This window comes from Copadichromis virginalis, linkage group LG1 (assembly GCF_057382275.1).
Source record: "Copadichromis virginalis isolate Kocher_CV1m ecotype Utaka linkage group LG1, C_Virginalis_male_GT1.1, whole genome shotgun sequence".
Taxonomy (NCBI): domain Eukaryota; kingdom Metazoa; phylum Chordata; class Actinopteri; order Cichliformes; family Cichlidae; genus Copadichromis; species Copadichromis virginalis.
This window is the reverse complement of record NC_140618.1, coordinates 27667927-27686732: the sequence shown is the minus strand read 5'-3', so window position 1 is coordinate 27686732 and position 18806 is coordinate 27667927. Positions and strand designations below refer to the sequence as shown.

General features: G+C 40.8%; 1 protein-coding gene across 3 annotated transcripts; it reads left to right on the top strand.

Moving 5' to 3' along the window:
- Positions 1-5284: 5284 nt before the first annotated feature.
- Positions 5285-18071, top strand: itgb6 (integrin, beta 6). 3 transcript variants are annotated; one of them, XM_085457284.1, is made up of 16 exons: positions 5285-5405; positions 7374-7443; positions 7766-7848; positions 8027-8225; positions 8325-8571; positions 8704-8869; positions 8970-9131; positions 9269-9364; positions 9616-9705; positions 10860-10994; positions 12594-13008; positions 13096-13318; positions 13795-13889; positions 15800-15916; positions 15999-16165; positions 17528-18071. In XM_085457284.1, the coding sequence occupies exons 2-16, from the start codon at positions 7389-7391 to the stop codon at positions 17624-17626; spliced, it is 2349 nt and encodes a 782-aa protein (XP_085313410.1). In that variant the 5' UTR covers positions 5285-5405; positions 7374-7388; the 3' UTR covers positions 17627-18071. The 3 variants fall into 3 exon arrangements, with proteins under 3 accessions (XP_085313410.1, XP_085313419.1, XP_085313403.1); XM_085457293.1 differs by lacking the exon at positions 5285-5405 and having other exon boundaries at positions 7232-7443; positions 7769-7848; XM_085457277.1 differs by lacking the exon at positions 5285-5405 and having other exon boundaries at positions 7233-7443.
- The last annotated feature ends 735 nt before the right edge of the window (positions 18072-18806 follow it).

The window sequence follows — 18806 nt, the reverse complement described above, 5'->3', positions numbered from 1 at the left end:
CTCCGATCTCTTTAATTTAATTGACTGACAGACTATATGCATTAGTTCATGTCTCTGTACTGTACTGTACTTTGGGGCTAGCTAACTGGACTTTTTAGGTATGTTACACTCACAAGGATTCCTTAATTGCCACATTTGAGTTACTGACGAGCACTGTGCTTGATAAGTAAATAGATTATCATAATAAATATAAATTGGTACAATATAATGCCTTGGGACCAGAATCAGCCTGGGAAAAACTTGGATGGCTTTGGGGAAAAAAAAGTTGGAGGGCATAAATTCTGGAGTTTTATCTGTATTTTTATAGGTTTTATAGCTTTTCTTGCTGATAAATAGCTTCCCCGCAGCCATCATACCACACAGCTAAATGTAGTTAAGTAATAGATAAAGAATTAAATGACAGAAAAGTACTTGTTCTTCATTTTATACTATAGAAATTTAGCTTAAAGAAAAAAAGGAAATACTTTATCAATCAGCAAAAACTTTTCCGTTTTATAAAAGTGAGCTACCAGAACCATTTCCTCTAGTTTTACACATTTATCATGTAGAAAAACTGAGACGTGCTGTTGAGATTGCACTTCTTACTACATAAAGATATCTCAGAGATTAAATGTGTAGTTAAATGTCTTTAACTACGTTGTATGTGGCTCTTGATGTAAAATGAGTTTGACATCCCTGGTGTAAACTGGACTCAAACCCTTGAGTGGAGGCCGTACCAATTATCTGCCAGCAGAGGGTGCTGAGAGCCAAAGCTGCCCAGCATATTTGAATCCAGAGATCATTTCTGAAGGACTGTAAGTCTGCTCTTATCTATGCAACTTATACTGGATCAAATTAGCAACAAGTGCGACATGTGTGCTCGCACCCCAGCCCTTTCCTGCACTATTTCGGGCACACAGGCTTTGTAGTCTCACTCATGTGCCGGATCTCCCTTCTTAAGCTCTGACATAGCACAGCTGATCCCAGGGACATAAAGGCACCATGCGCGCATCTCTTACTAGTTGAAGGGATCAAAAGCACTCGGGGTGCAAGATTAGCCATCATCCCCACACCTCTCCGACCCCCACACCAGGAATATATATACATATATACATACATACATGTAGTTCATGCACACTCTCATGTCAATCAAATGCTTATTGTAAGGGAATCAGACCTTTGAACGTCACATACAAGACAAATCCCTCTCTCTCGTTCTCCACAGCTGAGAGGACACATGGCACTGATCCCTTGGGAAAGACCAAGGTCAGAGTTGGGGCATAGACACAGAGAGGACTCCTACAGTACTTGTTTTCATGCATTTAGTGAAATACGCATGTATCCAAAAAGTGAGATGCAATCAGGCTGAATAAGCCTGGTAAAGACTCCAATCCAGACCACTAGAGAGTGTTGGAAAATGTGTAGGAGATCATATATTTGTTATATCTTTTTGAGTTTTATATTTTCTCTTGCTGATAAAGACCTTCCCCATTGCCATTCAAAAAAAAGTAATTAGTAATAGATAAATAGTAACAATAAAAACACAGGTGGCATTTTCTGTCAATTAGTCTGGCTAGTGAGCCACCAGAACTTTATATATACCGGTAATTAATTCTATATAATTGTATACATTTATTTATTTGTGGTGACAAATTCCTTTATTTAATACATTTACTTAACTGTTAAAACTGCACTACTTTTTCTCAAATGGGATGAAATGTGTAGTTAAACATCTTTACACTGAGAAAAATGAGTTTCACTGGTACAGCCCAGATAAGATCAACAGATCTTATCAGTTTTAAAGTCGCATCAAAAACAAAAAGAAATCCATTCCAGGACCAAGAAGCTAGCAGATGCTAGCTAACGGCGACTATTTGAGGGTAGAACAAAAATTATTATTATTACCTTTTAGTTATTAACAATAAAATTCTAATATATATACATAATTGTTAAGTTTATACGAGGTGCGGGCTCTGGATTATCATGTTGACTTCATCGTTAGTTTCAGTTACTGATAAAAGCATTAAGAAAAACTTGCTCGACCATGACCAAGTAAAACAGTAAAATGATGCTTCAGGCATCAGTAAAACAATATATAGAACAGACACAAGCAACATTTTTCTTCATCATAAGTTATTTTAATAGGGAAACTATATTAATATGTTGTTGTTGTTCAGTCTGAATACTTTCAAAAAATTTTTTATGATGGATTGTTCTGCTGCTTTGCCTAAACATCAGCTGAGCTCAATTCTTAAAATAGTTTATATTTAAAATATACTTCCATATATATAATATACTTCTGAGCCAAACTTTATTTTGTTTATGAATAGTTAAAATATTAATATTATAAAGAACTAATAATAGTCAGAGGAGTAATCATTGTCTTAAATAAATAACGCCTTTATTGTTTCACAGCTGAAACCAAACCTAAAGTAGAAAATTTGGACTTATGATGAATTGCGGTTTTCCAAATGTAGTCAACAACATTTTTCAGAAGTGTCACAAACGTCAAATGCTATTATAAACAAAGCATTGAAGGGAACATTTGTTATCATTTCTCATTCCTAGTTCCTGTTATGCAAGTCATGTTTATACATTTCCCCATGCTGAGTCACAATACTTAGCCATTAAAAGTATAGCCAGAAGCACCTTCTGACAGGTTTGCATATATACATATATGTATACATATACATATGTATGTTTTTACTACTTTCTACATTGTAGATACTTACTGAAGACATCACATACTGTATATGAAGCAAGATTATGGAATTATATAGCAAACAAAAAACTTTCATATTTTATATTCCCTTTGTTTTGTTGACAATGATGCAAACCTTTGGCCTTCATAATGGGGTTGGGACCATCAGTTGTGTTGTGCAGAAGTCAGGTTGGTACACAGCTGACAGCCCTATTTGACAACTGTTAGAATTCATATTATGGCAAGAACCAATCAGCAAAGTAAAGACAAACGACAGTCCATCAATACTTTGTAGAACTGAAAGTCAATTAGTCTGGAAAATTGCTACAACTTTAAATGTGTCCCCAAATGCAGTTGCAAAAACCATCAAGCCCAATGACGAAACTGGTTCACATGAGGACCGCCCCAGGAAAGTAAGACCAAAAGTCCCCTCTGCTGCCAAAGATAAAATCATCTGAGTCCCCAACCTCCAAAATCTCAAGTTAACAGCACCTCAGATTAGAGCCCAGATAAATGCCACACAGAGTTCCAGTAGCAGAGACATTTCTAGATCAACTGTTCAGAGGAGACTGTGCGAATCAGGCAGTTATGGTCAAATAGCTGCTAAGAAACCATTACTAAGGGAAAGCAGCAAGCAGAAGAGATTTGTTTGGGCCAAGAAACACAAGGAATGGACATTAAACCAGTGGAAAACTGTACTTTGGTCTAAAGATCTTTCGTTCTATCTGCCGTGTCTTTGTGTGACGCAGAAAAGGTGAACGGATGGTCTCTATGTGCATGGTTCACAGTCCACAGTCACCTGACTTAAACCCAGTCAAGATGGTTTTGAATGAGATGGACCGCAGAATGAAATGCAAAACAGCCAACAAGTGCTCAGCATCTCTGGAAACTCCTTCAAGACTGTTGGAAAATCATTTCAGGTGACTACCTCATGGAGCTCATCGAGAGAATGCCAAGAGGGTGCAAAGCACTAATCAAAGCAAAGGGTTTCTATTTTGAAACTCTAACATATAAAACATGTTTTGAGTTATTTCACACTTTGTTTGCTACATAATTCCATATGTGCTGATTCATAGTTTGGATGCCTTGAGTGAGAATCTACAATGTAAATAGTCATGAAAGCAAAGAAAAACCATTAAATGAGAAGGTGTGTCCAAACTTTTGACTGGTAGTTTATATATATGTATGTATTCTCTTCTTTTTCATTCAAATCAAACAATGGTCCAGCAAAAAAATAACATGTACAATTCTGTGAAACACTATGTGCTCCTTCCTGATTTCTTGTTCTGTTGCATATTTGTCACCCTACATACATTTTGTATATCATCAAACAAAAATAATAATATCAGACAAAAATAACCAGAGTAAAATCTAAATACAGTTTTTAAATAGTGATTTCATTTATTACGGGGGAAAAGCTGGAACTCCAAAGCTTTCCTTCTGTGAGTTGTGGATTGAATGGGTATTCAACCTAAGGACATTCACACTGATGTACCATCCAGTTAAATATCAAAAGAATAATCTCCACTTTATGTTTCAGTTTTTTCCACAGTGAATCAGACTACTGTCAAGAGAAAGAAACACTGTTGATGTACATGTCAGCACAGCTCCTCGGCTTGACCACCTCACATCAGTTTTGTTTGGCAGACAATGGGTATTGTTTTGTCAGTAAGCAGACTTCAAGACCAACAGCGATTCAGACTTCTGGAATGGATCATAATTAGGAACAACCACTCCTGTGACCTGATCCCTTCTTAATCTCGACGCAAACCGCAGCTTATCCTATGCTCAGACGTTTTTATATTTTTTGTATTTATATTTGCTGAACCCCCTGATGAGGTTGACTTTTTAGCCTCTTTTTAGCCTCACATTACATGGCATTCTGTGAAATTTAGTAATATGGTGATGATTAGCATTCAGCTCAAGTGCATTTGTTTGTAGACTCTTTAGATCAGAAATGAGGCTCAAAGAAAAGAATCCTTTGTTGTTGTCTTAACAGTAATAACTTACAGTTATTATTTTTCTCACTAACATATCCATGTACACCTGCATTCCAACCATACCACTGCAAGAAGGAGGCTGTATTACGCTCTGACACTCCTTCTCTTAGACACTCGCGTCCTCCTCCTCCTCACTGCAGGAAGTAATTGTAGCAAAACACACACACACAAGCACACACGCAGAATCCTGACTAATCACAAGGTCTTTGAGTCAGAAGTGTTGTGATCCAGTTCATAAAGGGTTTAGCCTCTAGAGTGCAACACTAGCACATCAGTCAGATCGACTCTTAATAAAGAAGCTGGATCTGGAGGTCTCACAGCCAGCAGTTGTTACCGTCACTCATTGTCGTTGCGGCCTCCCCCTACACATACACACAGATACACTCACACACACACACACACATGCAAGCTAGAGCTTGTACAAACACCCACACACGACCCCAGAATGCATACATGCACACATACTTACAAACTTCCAGACACACACACTCACACGAGTGCGCACACACACATGAGCCAAGGAGCATGGGCAGCAGGGTCATCCTAGCGCCATGCTTCATAAAGGGCGCCGTTACAATAGGTTTACTGTTACTCTGCCAATTGCTGGGATACAATAGGACTGAATGTGCTGGGCTGATGCTTCTCCACTTCTCTCCATTTTTCACTTGATGTCAAGGAAGAAAGACTGAGACGGGACAGCATGTTATCAGAGGACAGCCTTGAAGGTGAGTCGGCTCACTGCAGCATTACACTTGCGTATAATGCTGAGAGAAGAGAGATAGGGGAACGAGATCTCTGAATTTGTAAATATTGATTGGCCTGATACTCATTGAGAATGCTACTTTGTGGTTTAAAGAGTCCCACTGGGTTTAAAAAGCCTGAATATCTCTGAAATGCTAGTGAAGGGCTACAGGTTTTAAAGTCATTTTGAGACATGAGACAGCGAGGTGAGGTGCAGAGGCAGTGATGCTGCAGTACACCTCTCACACAGGACAAACAGCAGGACATGACAGGCTACAAAAGTGGTGTTGGACTGCATCATGTTGAGGAATTCAGAGGAGAGGAGTGAAGTGTGAGACAAGGGAAGAATTAAGCTGAAGGAGGCATGAATTAAATGGCAGAGGCTACTGGAAAATATGGATCACAACACAAAGAACTTGGGAGAAGAGAGCCAATGAAAGACAAAAGGAGAAGAGGCATTAAGGGGTGAGAGGGTTTGCTGTAAGAGGAGTGGAGGTGGGGTTTAACTCGGGGTGGCAGATGGGTCTCACAGATTCAGAAGGGGTGTGGTGCTGAATTGTGAGATTCCTCTAACTTAGGACATGCGGGGATATCTGCACTGCAGCTGTCAATAGTTCAACACCTACTCAGCCACACCCCTCCTCCCCTTCTATTACACACACACACACACACTGATCATATTTCATATCTTGCGATAGGCCTGGTTTTCATCGTGAGTTAATCGTCAAGCTGGAAAATTCTTGTGAGACAGTGACACTGACTCATGTTCTCTGAGTCGCTGTGTTAAATATTAACATAACTTCTGTTATAGAGCCCACAGAATAGAGTTTTGAAGGATTTATTTGCTCATGGCGTGCCCTGTCTGCACTTTATTATTCCTCTCCACACACAATTTCAGCGATCCCATTTGACTGTAGCTTAATTCTAGCCTATTACACTGTAGCAGCATTGTAATGAGGGTATAAACAATCTCATATTTCAAATCCAGAGTGACAAGGTGCGCCGCCAGGGCCTCACAGAGAACAACAACATTTTTAAAAGCACAGAGACTTCAAGGGGGTGGCCTAACAGAGAGAAAGAGAGTACATTCAAAAGCAACACTAGTTTGCTATCATTAGCTCATAACAAAATGGCATAGCTTAATATGAAGTATTAAGCCACATTTAATGCTTCATTAGAACAGAATGTTGTACTTTTACTTCAGTTTCAAATTTACAAGCAATCTAGCCTTAACAAGAAAGTCACTCACACTTACATAACACAAACACGACTATTTTTTAAAGGCCATTCATACTACAGAAACACTGTAGCTGATGCAAGGTGGAGCTAATTTTACCTACTTTATATACATATATATATATTTTTTTTTAAAGTAGAAAAGACATTCAATTACACATTTGTCACGCCTGAATCTGTGATGTACTGTAAGATTTTACCTCCTGATATTAAAGGGGAAGTACGCATTTAGCTTGAAATAATAAGCTAATTATTTCTAGGAGAAAAATAGGCCTTTTTAATATTTTTATTTACCTATTAATTTATTTGCAATGCCGTTTATTTTTGGCTTCACGTTACTTTTAACTAAGAATTCCTATTTCCTATCTTATTCCTTACTAATACACAGACACAGACGGTGGGAACAAACCTGATTCATTAACGAACAGCTAAATAAGAAGGGGAGACATCAGCTAGCGGTTTGCTTGCGGTTTGTTTTCTCCTCGCGCCCGCCTCGCGTTCTCACCTGGACGGAAGTTGACTTAAAAAGGCAGGGCAGGTAGAGGCAGCCCCTCACCTCCTCCTCCTCCTCTATCCAGGTGGTGGAAAGCAAACTCCTCTCTTATTGTAGCCTACGTTTGGCTGAAGAGAGGAGCCATGACGCTGGATAGGCTTCACTCCTGTTAACGCGCTATGAAATAACCTGAAACATTCACCTTGTGTTTCTTATCAACCAGTAACCTCACGGACTCATGGGGCTTCTACTGCTGAGCCTGATTCTCCGGTACTGGATCAACGCCGTGGAGGGTAAGCTGAAGTCCTGGCTTTCTTTTTAAAAGCTCATTTGCAAAGTAGTAGTCACTCAAGAGCAAGTCAACAATGCTGTCTTGGCACTGAAGAGTGGTTGGGATGTTTTATTGTGAGAAGGTATTAAAATTTGAAACCAAGAATTATGTTACATTTACTACACTGGACTACACATTTACTACTACTAAGGATTAGAATAAACACACAGATTAAAATAATCATATCAATAAGTAAATAAAAAATGACACCATAAATGCAGACTTTTTCTAGTGTTGGACTCTGGTCTGTGCTGACAACCCTTACCTGTTTATGTGCTGTGCAGCAGGTTTGTGTTCAGCCGGCAGTGCTGTGACTTGTGACGACTGTCTGCAACTCAGCCCCCAGTGCGCCTGGTGCACACAGGAGGTGAGCAGCTATACGAGAAGACAGTCACATTTAAAGTGAAGTGATTTTTTGCAAAATATCTTCTCGTGTTTGATTTACATGATGACGCTGATGACAAAGTAATAATCTTTATGGCCTGCTGTAAAACAGCCTGCAAACTGAGGTTGCTACTTGTCACATGTTCCCCTTTGTTTGTCAGAATTTCACAGACTGGTTTTCAGTCACACAAAGATGTGACACACTGGATGTCTTACTGGAAAAGGGATGTGCCAGGGACCTGCTGCAGTTCCCTGTTTCCAAACACCAGATCCTCCAGGATCAGCCACTTGGGAAGAAGATGGGCAGCACTAATAGCACACAGATATTCCCTCAAAAAATGTCCCTCAAGCTCCGACCTGGTATGCAGTCGGACATCTTCTGAAGTGACGATTTGTCTTCTGAAGCAGTTTTTTGAGTTCAGAGAGATAAAACGTGGCCTGATTTTGTTTCTCGCACAGGCAGTGAGGTGACCTTCCAGGTGAAGGTTCAACACAAAGAGGACTATCCTGTGGACATGTACTACCTGATGGACCTGTCAGCATCCATGATCGACGATCTGAAGATGATCAAAGACTTGGGCTCTACTTTGTCAAAAGAAATGGCGAAGCTCACGAGTAAATTTCGAATGGGCTTTGGCTCTTTTGTGGAGAAACCCTTGTTGCCCTTCATCAAGATCACAGAAGAAGAACTGGCCAACCCGTGCAGGTTTACAGTAAAATAAAAATCTAAACATGAGTAGAAGTTTGTTTCTTTTTGTTTTTTTAAAATGCTCTGATCTTGTAAATCTGACACTCTTACTCTTCTAACGCTCGCTTTTAATGTCTTGTTACATTACAGCCGTATAGACAACACCTGCTTACCGACGTTTGGCTACAAGCACGTCTTGTCTCTGACGAGCAACACCAGCAAGTTCAACGAGATAATCGCCGTGCAGCATATATCTGCAAACATTGACGACACGGAGTGTGGTTTCGACGCCATCATGCAAGCAGCCGTTTGTGGGGTAACATTTCCCATTTCAAGGTTCCAAAGATGCCGGCCGTTTGTTTGTGACGCCACCTCGCCAACTGTTTTTTTCAGAGCAGCTGTGTGTCTCCTGCTAGGACAAGATCGGCTGGAGGAACGACTCCATGCGTTTGCTGGTGTTTGTCAGCGATGGCAACTCACACTTCGGGATGGACAGCAGGCTGGCCGGTATTGTGATTCCCAATGACGGGCAGTGTCACCTGGATGCCAACAATGAATACTCAAAGTCCACAGTGCATGTAAAACCTGATTTTATCATTTGATTCATCTAGGATTATTATTTTTCATTATTATTTGGCTTTCTCCTCTAACACTGTGGTAACTCATGGTAAATAATCACCTGAAACCTCTTAGAAATGTAACCTTTTTTTTTCAGGAATATCCAACTCTTGGTCAGCTGATTGATAAGCTGGTGGACAACAACATCTTGCTGATATTTGCAGTGACAGAAGACCAGAAAGACAACTACATGGTAACAGCTCCCTAGTTTTTTTCCCTGTTAGAAGAGATCAAACTAGAGAGCTGAATAACACAAGTGTTTGTGAGGTTAGCATATTTATCTTCTGAGTTGCATTCAACTTGTTACAACTGGCCCCGTTTCTCTTCCACACTCCTTTTCGTACTGTTCTTTTAGGGAAGATGTGTGGTGATGAGCTTCCCGTATTTGTAACAGTGACATTACTGTTTATCTGTTTTTTTTGTTTTGTTTTCTGTGTCTCTTAGAACTATGCAGAGCTCATACCTGGTGCCACTGTTGGAGTCGTGGCGAAAGACTCGCGGAACATCCTGGAACTGATTGTAACAGCATACAAAGTAAATAAAAGGGCCTGATAATCAGGATGTGCTGGCAGAGTGGATGTGTGGCTTTGTGTGTGTGTGTGTGTGTGTGTGTGTGTGTGTGTGTGTGTGTGTGTGTGTGTAAAAGTCATAAGACAATTTTTTTTTAAAATCAAGTAATATTTAATGGTGCAGGCACGAAAATGTATCTATAGCAAACTGGTATGTTACTATTTTTATTTTCTCCACCCCTTTGTTATTATTTCTTTTCCTTCTTTTATTCTTTCTTCTATCACATTTTCCCCTCTACCTCCCAACACTCTGCATCAGCATGTTGGCCAGCATGTTTCTGCTTGTCCCAACCGTTTCATCTCCTCGCCCCCTCCAAATCTGATTTGCTCTAAACTTCCCCTCCCTCTCCCGCACACTGCCTCTTTTTTCCTCACTCTTGGTCGTTTTCGTTCCGCCCATCTCATCCACCGTGCGTCGTTTTGTAAATCCCCCTTGGCGGCGATGACTGGTAGTTGTGCAGTCCTCTAATTACTTCATCGGTTGCGTCATTTAAACCCACATTTAGTCTCTGCCGCACTAGCAGAGTCCCTGTCATCACAGTGATTGTAGATGTGGTGCTTAACTGGAACGCTCTGAGTACTTGCACTCACCTGTAATTCTGATGAGTAACAGCGAAGTCTCTTTAGATGCGTTTTATCTACTTAATCCATCCTCAGCTGGGTGTATCCCATAAGTGCTCCGGTTTTCTTCTTCCTTACCAACACTAAAGCCAGGAAGCACACAATATGCCCTCTGTTAGCAGTCAGACGGGCCGTTACAGAGTTCATTAGTCAGTCAAGCACACTATTTTCTCAAGCTGAGGTTAGCTGTCACACTTTCTTCAGGTGCTTTATACAGTGCAGCGCACCTGGGATGCTGACTCACCCCCCCAAAAAAGAATTAGACATGAGGTGTCAGGTCAGGTCAATGCAGGGTGAAAAGTATAATTCATCTGACAGCGCTGGAAATCCCACTTCATCTTGACTGAACAAAAGGAAAATCTGATTTGATTTTAGTTAACTTAGTTTTGCTTTTTTTTTTTTTTTTTGCTTTTTTTGAAGGAGAAACCTGATCAGTACCGAGGTGTGCTGCCCATTGTGTTCTCATATGGCTCACAATACACATAATCTGTTTTCCAGGAACTTCGCTCAGAGATTGAACTAGAGGTCCTTGGAGCCACGAAGGAGCTGCACATGTCTTTCACAACCGTTTGCCCTAATGGAACTATCCTCCCTGATCTAAAACGCTGCTCCAACATCAAACCAGGAGAGACGGTGAGTTGCTGTTGTTACAAATTGCTTCATTTTTTAAAATTTTTTGAAGTGCCTTTCATTAAACTATCTCATCAGACAAGAACAGTTATTAACAATTCTAGTGAAACACCAAACATAACATAAAAAATGTAGATATTTAAGATTAAATGTGAACAAAAGTTGAAAGCTTAAAGGAAACTAAACAAAGGCATTAATTCTCACAAGGCATCAGGAGGGCATCATCCCTGGGTCCTGAAGGTAGGAGGGCCCTCTCCTCTAAAGTATACTGGAAGCTCATAATCATGGTGTTATGATGAAGTGGACATACTATAGGAGTTCCACTATGCCCATGGTTCTGTCTTGTGAATCAAAGCCTAGCTTTTATGCAGTGTACATTTTTCCTCACGAACTGAAACAAGGCTAAATCTGTTTTGAGTTTGTGGGAGCTTAGCTGAAGAAAATAGTGTTAGCGTTCATTCCCATGACATCTGACCCCGGATGTTGTCCATGGTGCTGATCAAAACGCTGGAATTATACTATTAAGAGTATCGATTATTATTGTATGCTATTTTTTTGCACTTGGAGCGTGTGTCAGAGAGAGAATGGGATGCTGTGTTTGTTCTGTTGTTGTTACGCCTGTGAAACTAAATAATGGAAGGGACAAAAGACTATTCTAACACACAGACAGTCCTAACAGCTCAAGAGTGTTAGGTCTTTCTGTGTTCGGTCTTTCACTACAACAGTAAAAGCTTAATTTTAGTGTATGCAGAGAACTTTGCAAGACCTGCAGTGCTTTATAAACTTGTAAAAGTATGTAAAAAAAAAATCTATACAGACTGACAGGTGAAAAATAACACAACGTGCACTCTGCCTCGTCAACATTCATGCCTTAGTTGTACCTGAAGAATTGTTTGGATTGGGTCAGATAGGAATGTGTTGTGTAAATCTGGAAATTTTTAAGTTGTTTTTTGTCAGAGACTAATGTTGATTAGAGGGAGACCTGGTGAATTTGAGGCTTTAGCACTTGTAACTGATAGATCAGACAATATTTCTGAGAGAGAAAAAAAATCAACCAGTTTGTCTGTCAAAACACAAATGCATAAAACACGCTAGGACAGGATAAGAACTTAGATTAGATAAGACTTCATCAATCCCTCGGGTGGCTTCCTCCGGGGGCATGTGCAGAGGAGGGATGGTGGATATATTGGACAAAGTTAAAGATGGAGGAACATAGGAAGATGACAGAAGATTCATGGATGTAGTGAAGGAGGACATGCAGAAGGTTGGTGTAACAGAGGGCGATGCTACAGATACGTGAAATGGAGATAGGTGATCTGCTGTGGCGACCCCTAAAGGAAGCAGCTGAAAGAAGAAGAAGAACGGAGGAACTAGTTTACTTACTTTCACCAACATCAGGGCTTAATGATCTTGTTTAGCTGGTTCAAATCCGAAGTTTTTCCTCTCTCTCTTAGCTGTGCTGTCTAAAACAGATGAAAAAGCCCCCAATTATCAATGGCGTTGCTGTGGGGATTAATAGCGCTGACTTTTCGCAGGCAGAATATTTGCAGTCTGTTCTTAGTTTGATCTTAATTTGATGCCCTCCTTGTTTTTGCTCCTCAGGTAGTGTTCAATGTGTCTGTGGAGCTTCTGGGATGCCTGTCAGGAGTTCGGCACTTTTCCCTCAGACCTGTAGGCCTTCAGGACAGTTTGGAGATAGAAGTGCAGTCCCTTTGTTCCTGTGACTGTGAGCCTCCAAAGTCAGACAGCAGCCAGTGCACTGAAGGCCAGGGGGTTTTCCAGTGCGGCGTGTGCATATGTCAGCCGGGCTTCCTGGGAGCGCAGTGCGAATGCAATGAGGAGAGCACTTTGTTGAGCAACTGCCTCGCAAACAATCAGTCTGAAATATGCAGTGGTCAGGGGCAGTGCTACTGTGGACAGTGTGTGTGTCATGCATCCAGTTTTGGGCGCATCTACGGTCCCTACTGCGAGTGTGACAATTACTCCTGTGTTCTCTTCCGTGGGGAGCTCTGCGGAGGTGAGTAACTTCATGCGAATGCTTCTGACTTATTCATGTGTTTTTGTGGAAAGCCTTTTATTATAAATGAAGATTTCTTGTTTGTAGGCCATGGAGTGTGCGACTGCGGAGAGTGTGTTTGTGAACACGGATGGAAAGGGCAGTACTGTAACTGCAGCACCAGCATGGAGGCGTGCACATCTAAGGATGGCTCACTTTGCAGCGGCAGGGGGAAATGTGTATGTGGCCACTGTGTCTGCACTGTACCCGGAGCATCTGGGGACAAGTGTGAGAAGTGTCCAACCTGTGGAAGCTCCTGTACATCTGCAAGGTGAGAGCGCACTCATTCCATCGCTTCTTTCAGCCGAACGAGGGTGTAATGTCGAGTATTTTGTCAGCGTCACCTCGGTGATTGGTATTTCTTTACCTCAGAGATACAAGATATCGTCTCCTTGCGCCGCGTGATCTGTCTGCTCTTTGGAGTTCAGGCATATCAGGTTCTGGTCCTGTTGTTCACATGTGTCTACACCTTCCATGTAACTTCAAAAGATACTAATGTCCCCAACACAGCATTGAGAGATTTCCTTTCTTCATTGTAAAGCAGCTGTCAGGGCCAGGACCATTTGATACTACTCTTACTGTGGAGGGGGGGAACCCGTGATAGAGAGTGAGAGAAGCCTTGGGAAAAAAGCTGATAAGTGACCACAACTGTGATTTCTCCTTTCGCCCCGTGTCAGTGATTGAAGCCTCAAGAAATGCTTGCTGCATCATCTTAACCTTTCGTTTTCCTGCTCATTTCAACACTAGGACCTGTGTAGAGTGCCATCTTCAAGATCAGGATGATGCTGAGTCATGTGATCAAAGGTGCAGCGCTACTACAATTTCCATCAATACAACAGGAGGTAAAGGATTCCCTAACTTACCTGTTGTTACTTTACTTTCATTCAGCTTCTTAGTCTAACTCACTGAACTCTAACCGTAACCTAAACTAAACTTACTTACCTAATGGGGTAAATCACTAAATCACCACATACAAACCTTCCCATTTGTCTCTAGTAATGTCGCTCTACAAGGTGCAATCGATACATTTTCTAACTCTGGCTATAAAAGTCATAAAACCATATCTGCTTTAAGTTCGGCCCTTCCTTATTCAATGTTATCTTGTTGGAAAGCCCCGCAAAGGTTTTCAAGACTACTGTTATTTTTAGATCACTCCTCCACTGAGTCAAAAATGATGACCAAACAGTTTGACTTGCATTTCAGACAAAAGGACAAAGTCACAGTGAGACTAATCTGGCAAGTTGAGCAGGTGGTGTGGCTAAAAAGCCCAGTCCTGCCTTTTCAGGGTGTTACATCAGAAAGAGCTAGCTGGTATTTAGGCCTTCCAGGTATTCCTGGTTCAGTAACACAAAACAATTATTCTCTCCCCCAAAGAGAAGGAGGATGTAAGCAGCCTAGTGTCCACAGTTTTCAAGATATCATTTTCAAATATTTTTTTGTGATTGTAGATGCCGGTAACAGCTTGAACTGATTTCATTTTGTTGAAAATCGGGTCAAGGTCACTCAAAATGTGAAAATCAGTAAAAACTATCACCCACAATTTTTTATGGATCATCTTCAAACTTCACAACAATATACTAGGCCTTGGGGGATATGAGTACCTAGGTTGACTAAGCATTTGACCTTGACCTTCATTTGTTTGAGTCCTGTGACACCTTTAAATCCACAGGTCTCTCTGGCCTGATAGTACAATACACTGCAAGCGACGGTATGAAAACTGTGTGAATCCACAGCTAGAAGGACAGCCTGTTGACTGTTGAGAGAAATTGCTTTTTCACTTCTGTTTGGTTACTTTTTGCAATTCATGTTCACAAACTCGCTGTGGGGTAAACGGCAATTTGACACCTAAATCTGTATATCAGACTCTCTTGTATGATGTTCACAAGGAAGAATTTGCAAAACAGGACCTGCTTGCAACTGTCAACGAATGTTTCAAGTCTATGCATGTTAACAATCCTTAGTTACTGGTATTGATTTAAATCAATCAAATAAAGCTGGTTTTTAACTGCCACCAAGAGATACTGGATCTCATGCAGGTTTTAAGTCTATGCAGGTTAACGCCCCTTAGTGGGTAAATAGTAATTAATGAAAGAAAACCTTCAAAACATATATGACATATTTTGAAGAATGGCCAGGAGCAAAATATTTAAAATAGCTTTTTTTAAATGTGCTAAACTGTAGCAACTCCTTAAAACCAAGCAAAATATATTAAAATCAAATAACATCAAGTTTTTGCCTCCCTGTCCTGCAAGGGTTCTTATTCATGGTGGTGCTATCAACACAGAGGCCTGCTAAGTTTCAGCCAGGGTCGCTGCTTTGGAGGAATGCTGACCTCCATTGACTCGGGTGTCTCTGTGAAGTCTGCACCCCCCCTCTCTAACACAACGCCATCCATGTCCTTTTGGGCAGTGTGGAACAATGGGGAACATATTATTTACCTTGTTGTACAGGCAAAGCTATTATGGTGCCTGTGAATAGCCAAAGAACCTGGTCTTCCTTTGTAGAGGAGTTGATTTTAAAGCCGCTGTACTTGTGCAAGCTGAGAGGCATATCTGATTATCACAGAAGATTTTCAAGCTTCAGATGTGAAACACAATGGTTCGGTCCACACACACCAGATTCTAGTCTTAGATAATGAAGTCACACTGACAGCACAACAGAGCAGAGTATATCATCTGACATTCTCAGCACAATGTCAAAGGGAAGATGATAGCCTTACCTTATGGATATGTATGTTCACATTTCCTCACAGATTATGACAAGAGTCCTTCTATGTCGTGCACGTTTATGATGAAGAATGAGTGCTGGGCGTCATTTAAAGTGGTGGAAGGTGAGACGGACACCACTGCCTATGATCTGCAGATGTACGGTAAGCTTGACACCAACGTAGACGACTAAAGTGAAAGATACTCCCGGTGCAAGTCTCATCTCGCTCTCATGTCCTGTCTCAGGATGTCCAGAGCCACCCAACATCCCCATGATTCTTCTCGGGGTCTCCCTTTCTGTCGTCTGTATCGGCCTGATCCTGCTGGGTGTGTGGAAGGTGTTGGTGTCAGTCCATGACCAAAAGGAGGTGGCCAAGTTTGAGGCTGAGAGGGCAAAGGCAAACTGGCAGTCGGTAAGACCGTGGATGACTTCGCTTTTATTCTTTCTAATATCTTTTTGTTGGGCTCAGATGAATAATTAAAAAGCAAAATAATGTATTAGACATTCATTAGATATTCAAAAGGGTGGACAAAGTCTGATGGCGAGGTGTCTCTCATAACTAAACTGTTCCCACTAATATTCACTGACATACATCCCGTGACTCGGTAGCTTGTAGAAACACCTTTGGCAGCAACAAATAGAGAAAAAAATTCTGTGTGACTTTATCAGTCTCTAAGATTGTTGCGGTGGAATTTTTGCCCACTGTTTTTTACAACTGTGCTTCAGGTTATTGGGGCTTGTAGGTATTCATTAATGCACAGTCACCTTTTCCACTCTCTATGTGTTTATACACGTCTCTGGGTTTAATCATTAGTTATTATTAATCTCCGGCTCTCTTCCACAGCATGTCTTTTGTCTTATCTTCCTCCCTTCACCCCAACCGGTCGCGGCAGGTTGGGGCCGCCCCTCCCTGAGCCTGGTTCTGCTGGAGGTTTCTTCCTGTTAAAAGGGAGTTTATCCTTTCCATTGTCGCCTTGCTCATAGGGTATCGTGTGATTGTTGGGGTTTTCTGTGTTGTATTGTAGGGTCTACTTTACAATATAAAGCACCTTGAGGTGACTGGTGTTGTGATTTCGCACTATATAAATAAAATAGAATAGAATAGAATTGAAAAGTTACTGTAACAGCATTTCAGGCAGGTCGAGGTCTGGACTTTGGTTTCAGCCATTCTGTTGTAGATTTACTGATCTACTTGGGCCATCTCTCTGAAACTTTAGCTGTCAGAGAGATGGCATCACATCTGACTCTAGAACACTTTGGTATACAGAAGAGTTCATGGTGGACCCAATGACTGCAAGGTGCCCCGGTCCTGCGACTGCAAACCGAGACCAAATCATCACCCCTCCACCACATTGTTTGACAGTTGGTATGAGGTGTTTGTGCTGATATTCTGTGTTGTTGTTTTTTCCAAATGTGGTGCCGTGCATTACAGCCAAACATCTGCACTTTGGTCTCATCTGTCCACAGGACATTGTTCCAGAAATCGTGTGGTTTGTTCACATGCAACTTTGCAAACCTAAACTGTGCTGCCGTGTTCTTTTTAGAGAGAAAAAGAGGCTTCTACTGCAACCCTTCCATACTTGTTCAGTCTTTTTTTAAACTGTGCTATCATTAACTTTGACATTAAACAAGCTCACTGAGATTTCTGATTTGGGCCAAATGAGCTTCAGGCAGTTTGGAAGGTTTACAGGACTAGTGTGTTGTTGGTTTTGGTCTTTCTGTGGCATCTGTAAAAATCTAAACGTCATTGTGTTCTTTCTTTGTTTTCTTTCAGGGGACCAACCCTCTGTTCAGGAGCTCAACATCTACATACAGAAATGTAACTTATAAAAATGCACAGAAAGAAAAGACTATCACAATGAATCACTACTGATGACGAACTGGATGCGTCTGAGTGCACTTAAGTGTGTGACTTTGTGTGTGTATGAGACAGAGAATAGTTTTTGTACGAATCCCTGTGTTAATTCAGAGATGTCCTAGCACAGTAGACAACACTGTGAACAGACAAACACTGCGAGATGAATTTGCTGCTGTAGAAGTGCACTGTACTGTCAAACACTGGACATTTCTATTGCATGGCCCTACATGTACTGCAACTTGCAACTTGGTAAAGGAGAAGTCTACACTACAAGTGATCTACTACTGAATGAAAATGTATAAATATACAGGTGTAAGAGATGTTTTTTTGGTAATAATGTGTCGATTGTTTTACTGTAAAACAAGGCTGAGCCTTTAATTTTAATAACTGTTGTTCTGAGTTTTTTTTTTTAATGGTATGTGGCACATAATTAAAGTTGGATTTGGCATTTTTGAAATGACTCCTCTGCAATTTGGGTTTTAATTGCAGGTTACAACACAGTTCTCACAAAGAGTGAGCAGACTGATTTGATTTACCTGCAAGAAACAAAATTTAAAATTTATTTTGCTTACAGTGGGATCACACAGTGCTCAGGGTTTCCATTTTTTAACAAGGCAACTTGCCCTGGATACTAAGGCCCTTTATTCAATGTGTGTCAGTTTGATTACTTGTTTGCAAATCTGACTGAAATTGCAATAAGCTAGGGTGCTTTATTTATCCCCACAGATGGGAAATTCCTTTCACACACAACCTTTAACTTAGTATAAAGGAGCAGGTTTCATAGGGATGAGGGAATGGGGAACGGGGCTGGAACAGAGGAGGATTCAGCGCAAATAAGATATACGTGAATCCCAACATAAATGACTCAATATCCTAAAATTGCCAGAGGAATCCTATCATAAAAATAACACTAATCCAATACATCCAGAGAGTGGCACAAAAAAAATAATACCATAAACTTCACATAGAGAGTTGTTAAAACTTTTGAGAGATCCTTGCCATACAAGGTGCAGTATAAGACATATTTTAGCGCAAGTGCTGTTGTTTTTAGCTATTCCAAAGTTGTGTACCTTTACAGGTCACACCAAAACCTGTACGCTTAATTTTGTTTTTTGTTTTTTTACGTGTTATATGTGTTGGAGGCATTACACATTGTGACAAGCATACAAAGTCTTTTGTTAACTCTAAATATACA

What these genes read in the sequence shown, in the direction of transcription:
- itgb6 (XM_085457284.1), top strand. Translation starts at nt 7,389, where the DNA reads ATGGGGCTTCTACTGCTGAGCCTGATTCTCCGGTACTGGATCAACGCC. An exon ending in GTCCCTCAAGCTCCGACCTG is followed by an intron (nt 8,226 to 8,324) that starts GTATGCAGTCGG and finishes TTTCTCGCACAG; the next exon opens with GCAGTGAGGTGACCTTCCAG. An exon ending in ACATCAAACCAGGAGAGACG is followed by an intron (nt 10,995 to 12,593) that starts GTGAGTTGCTGT and finishes TTTGCTCCTCAG; the next exon opens with GTAGTGTTCAATGTGTCTGT.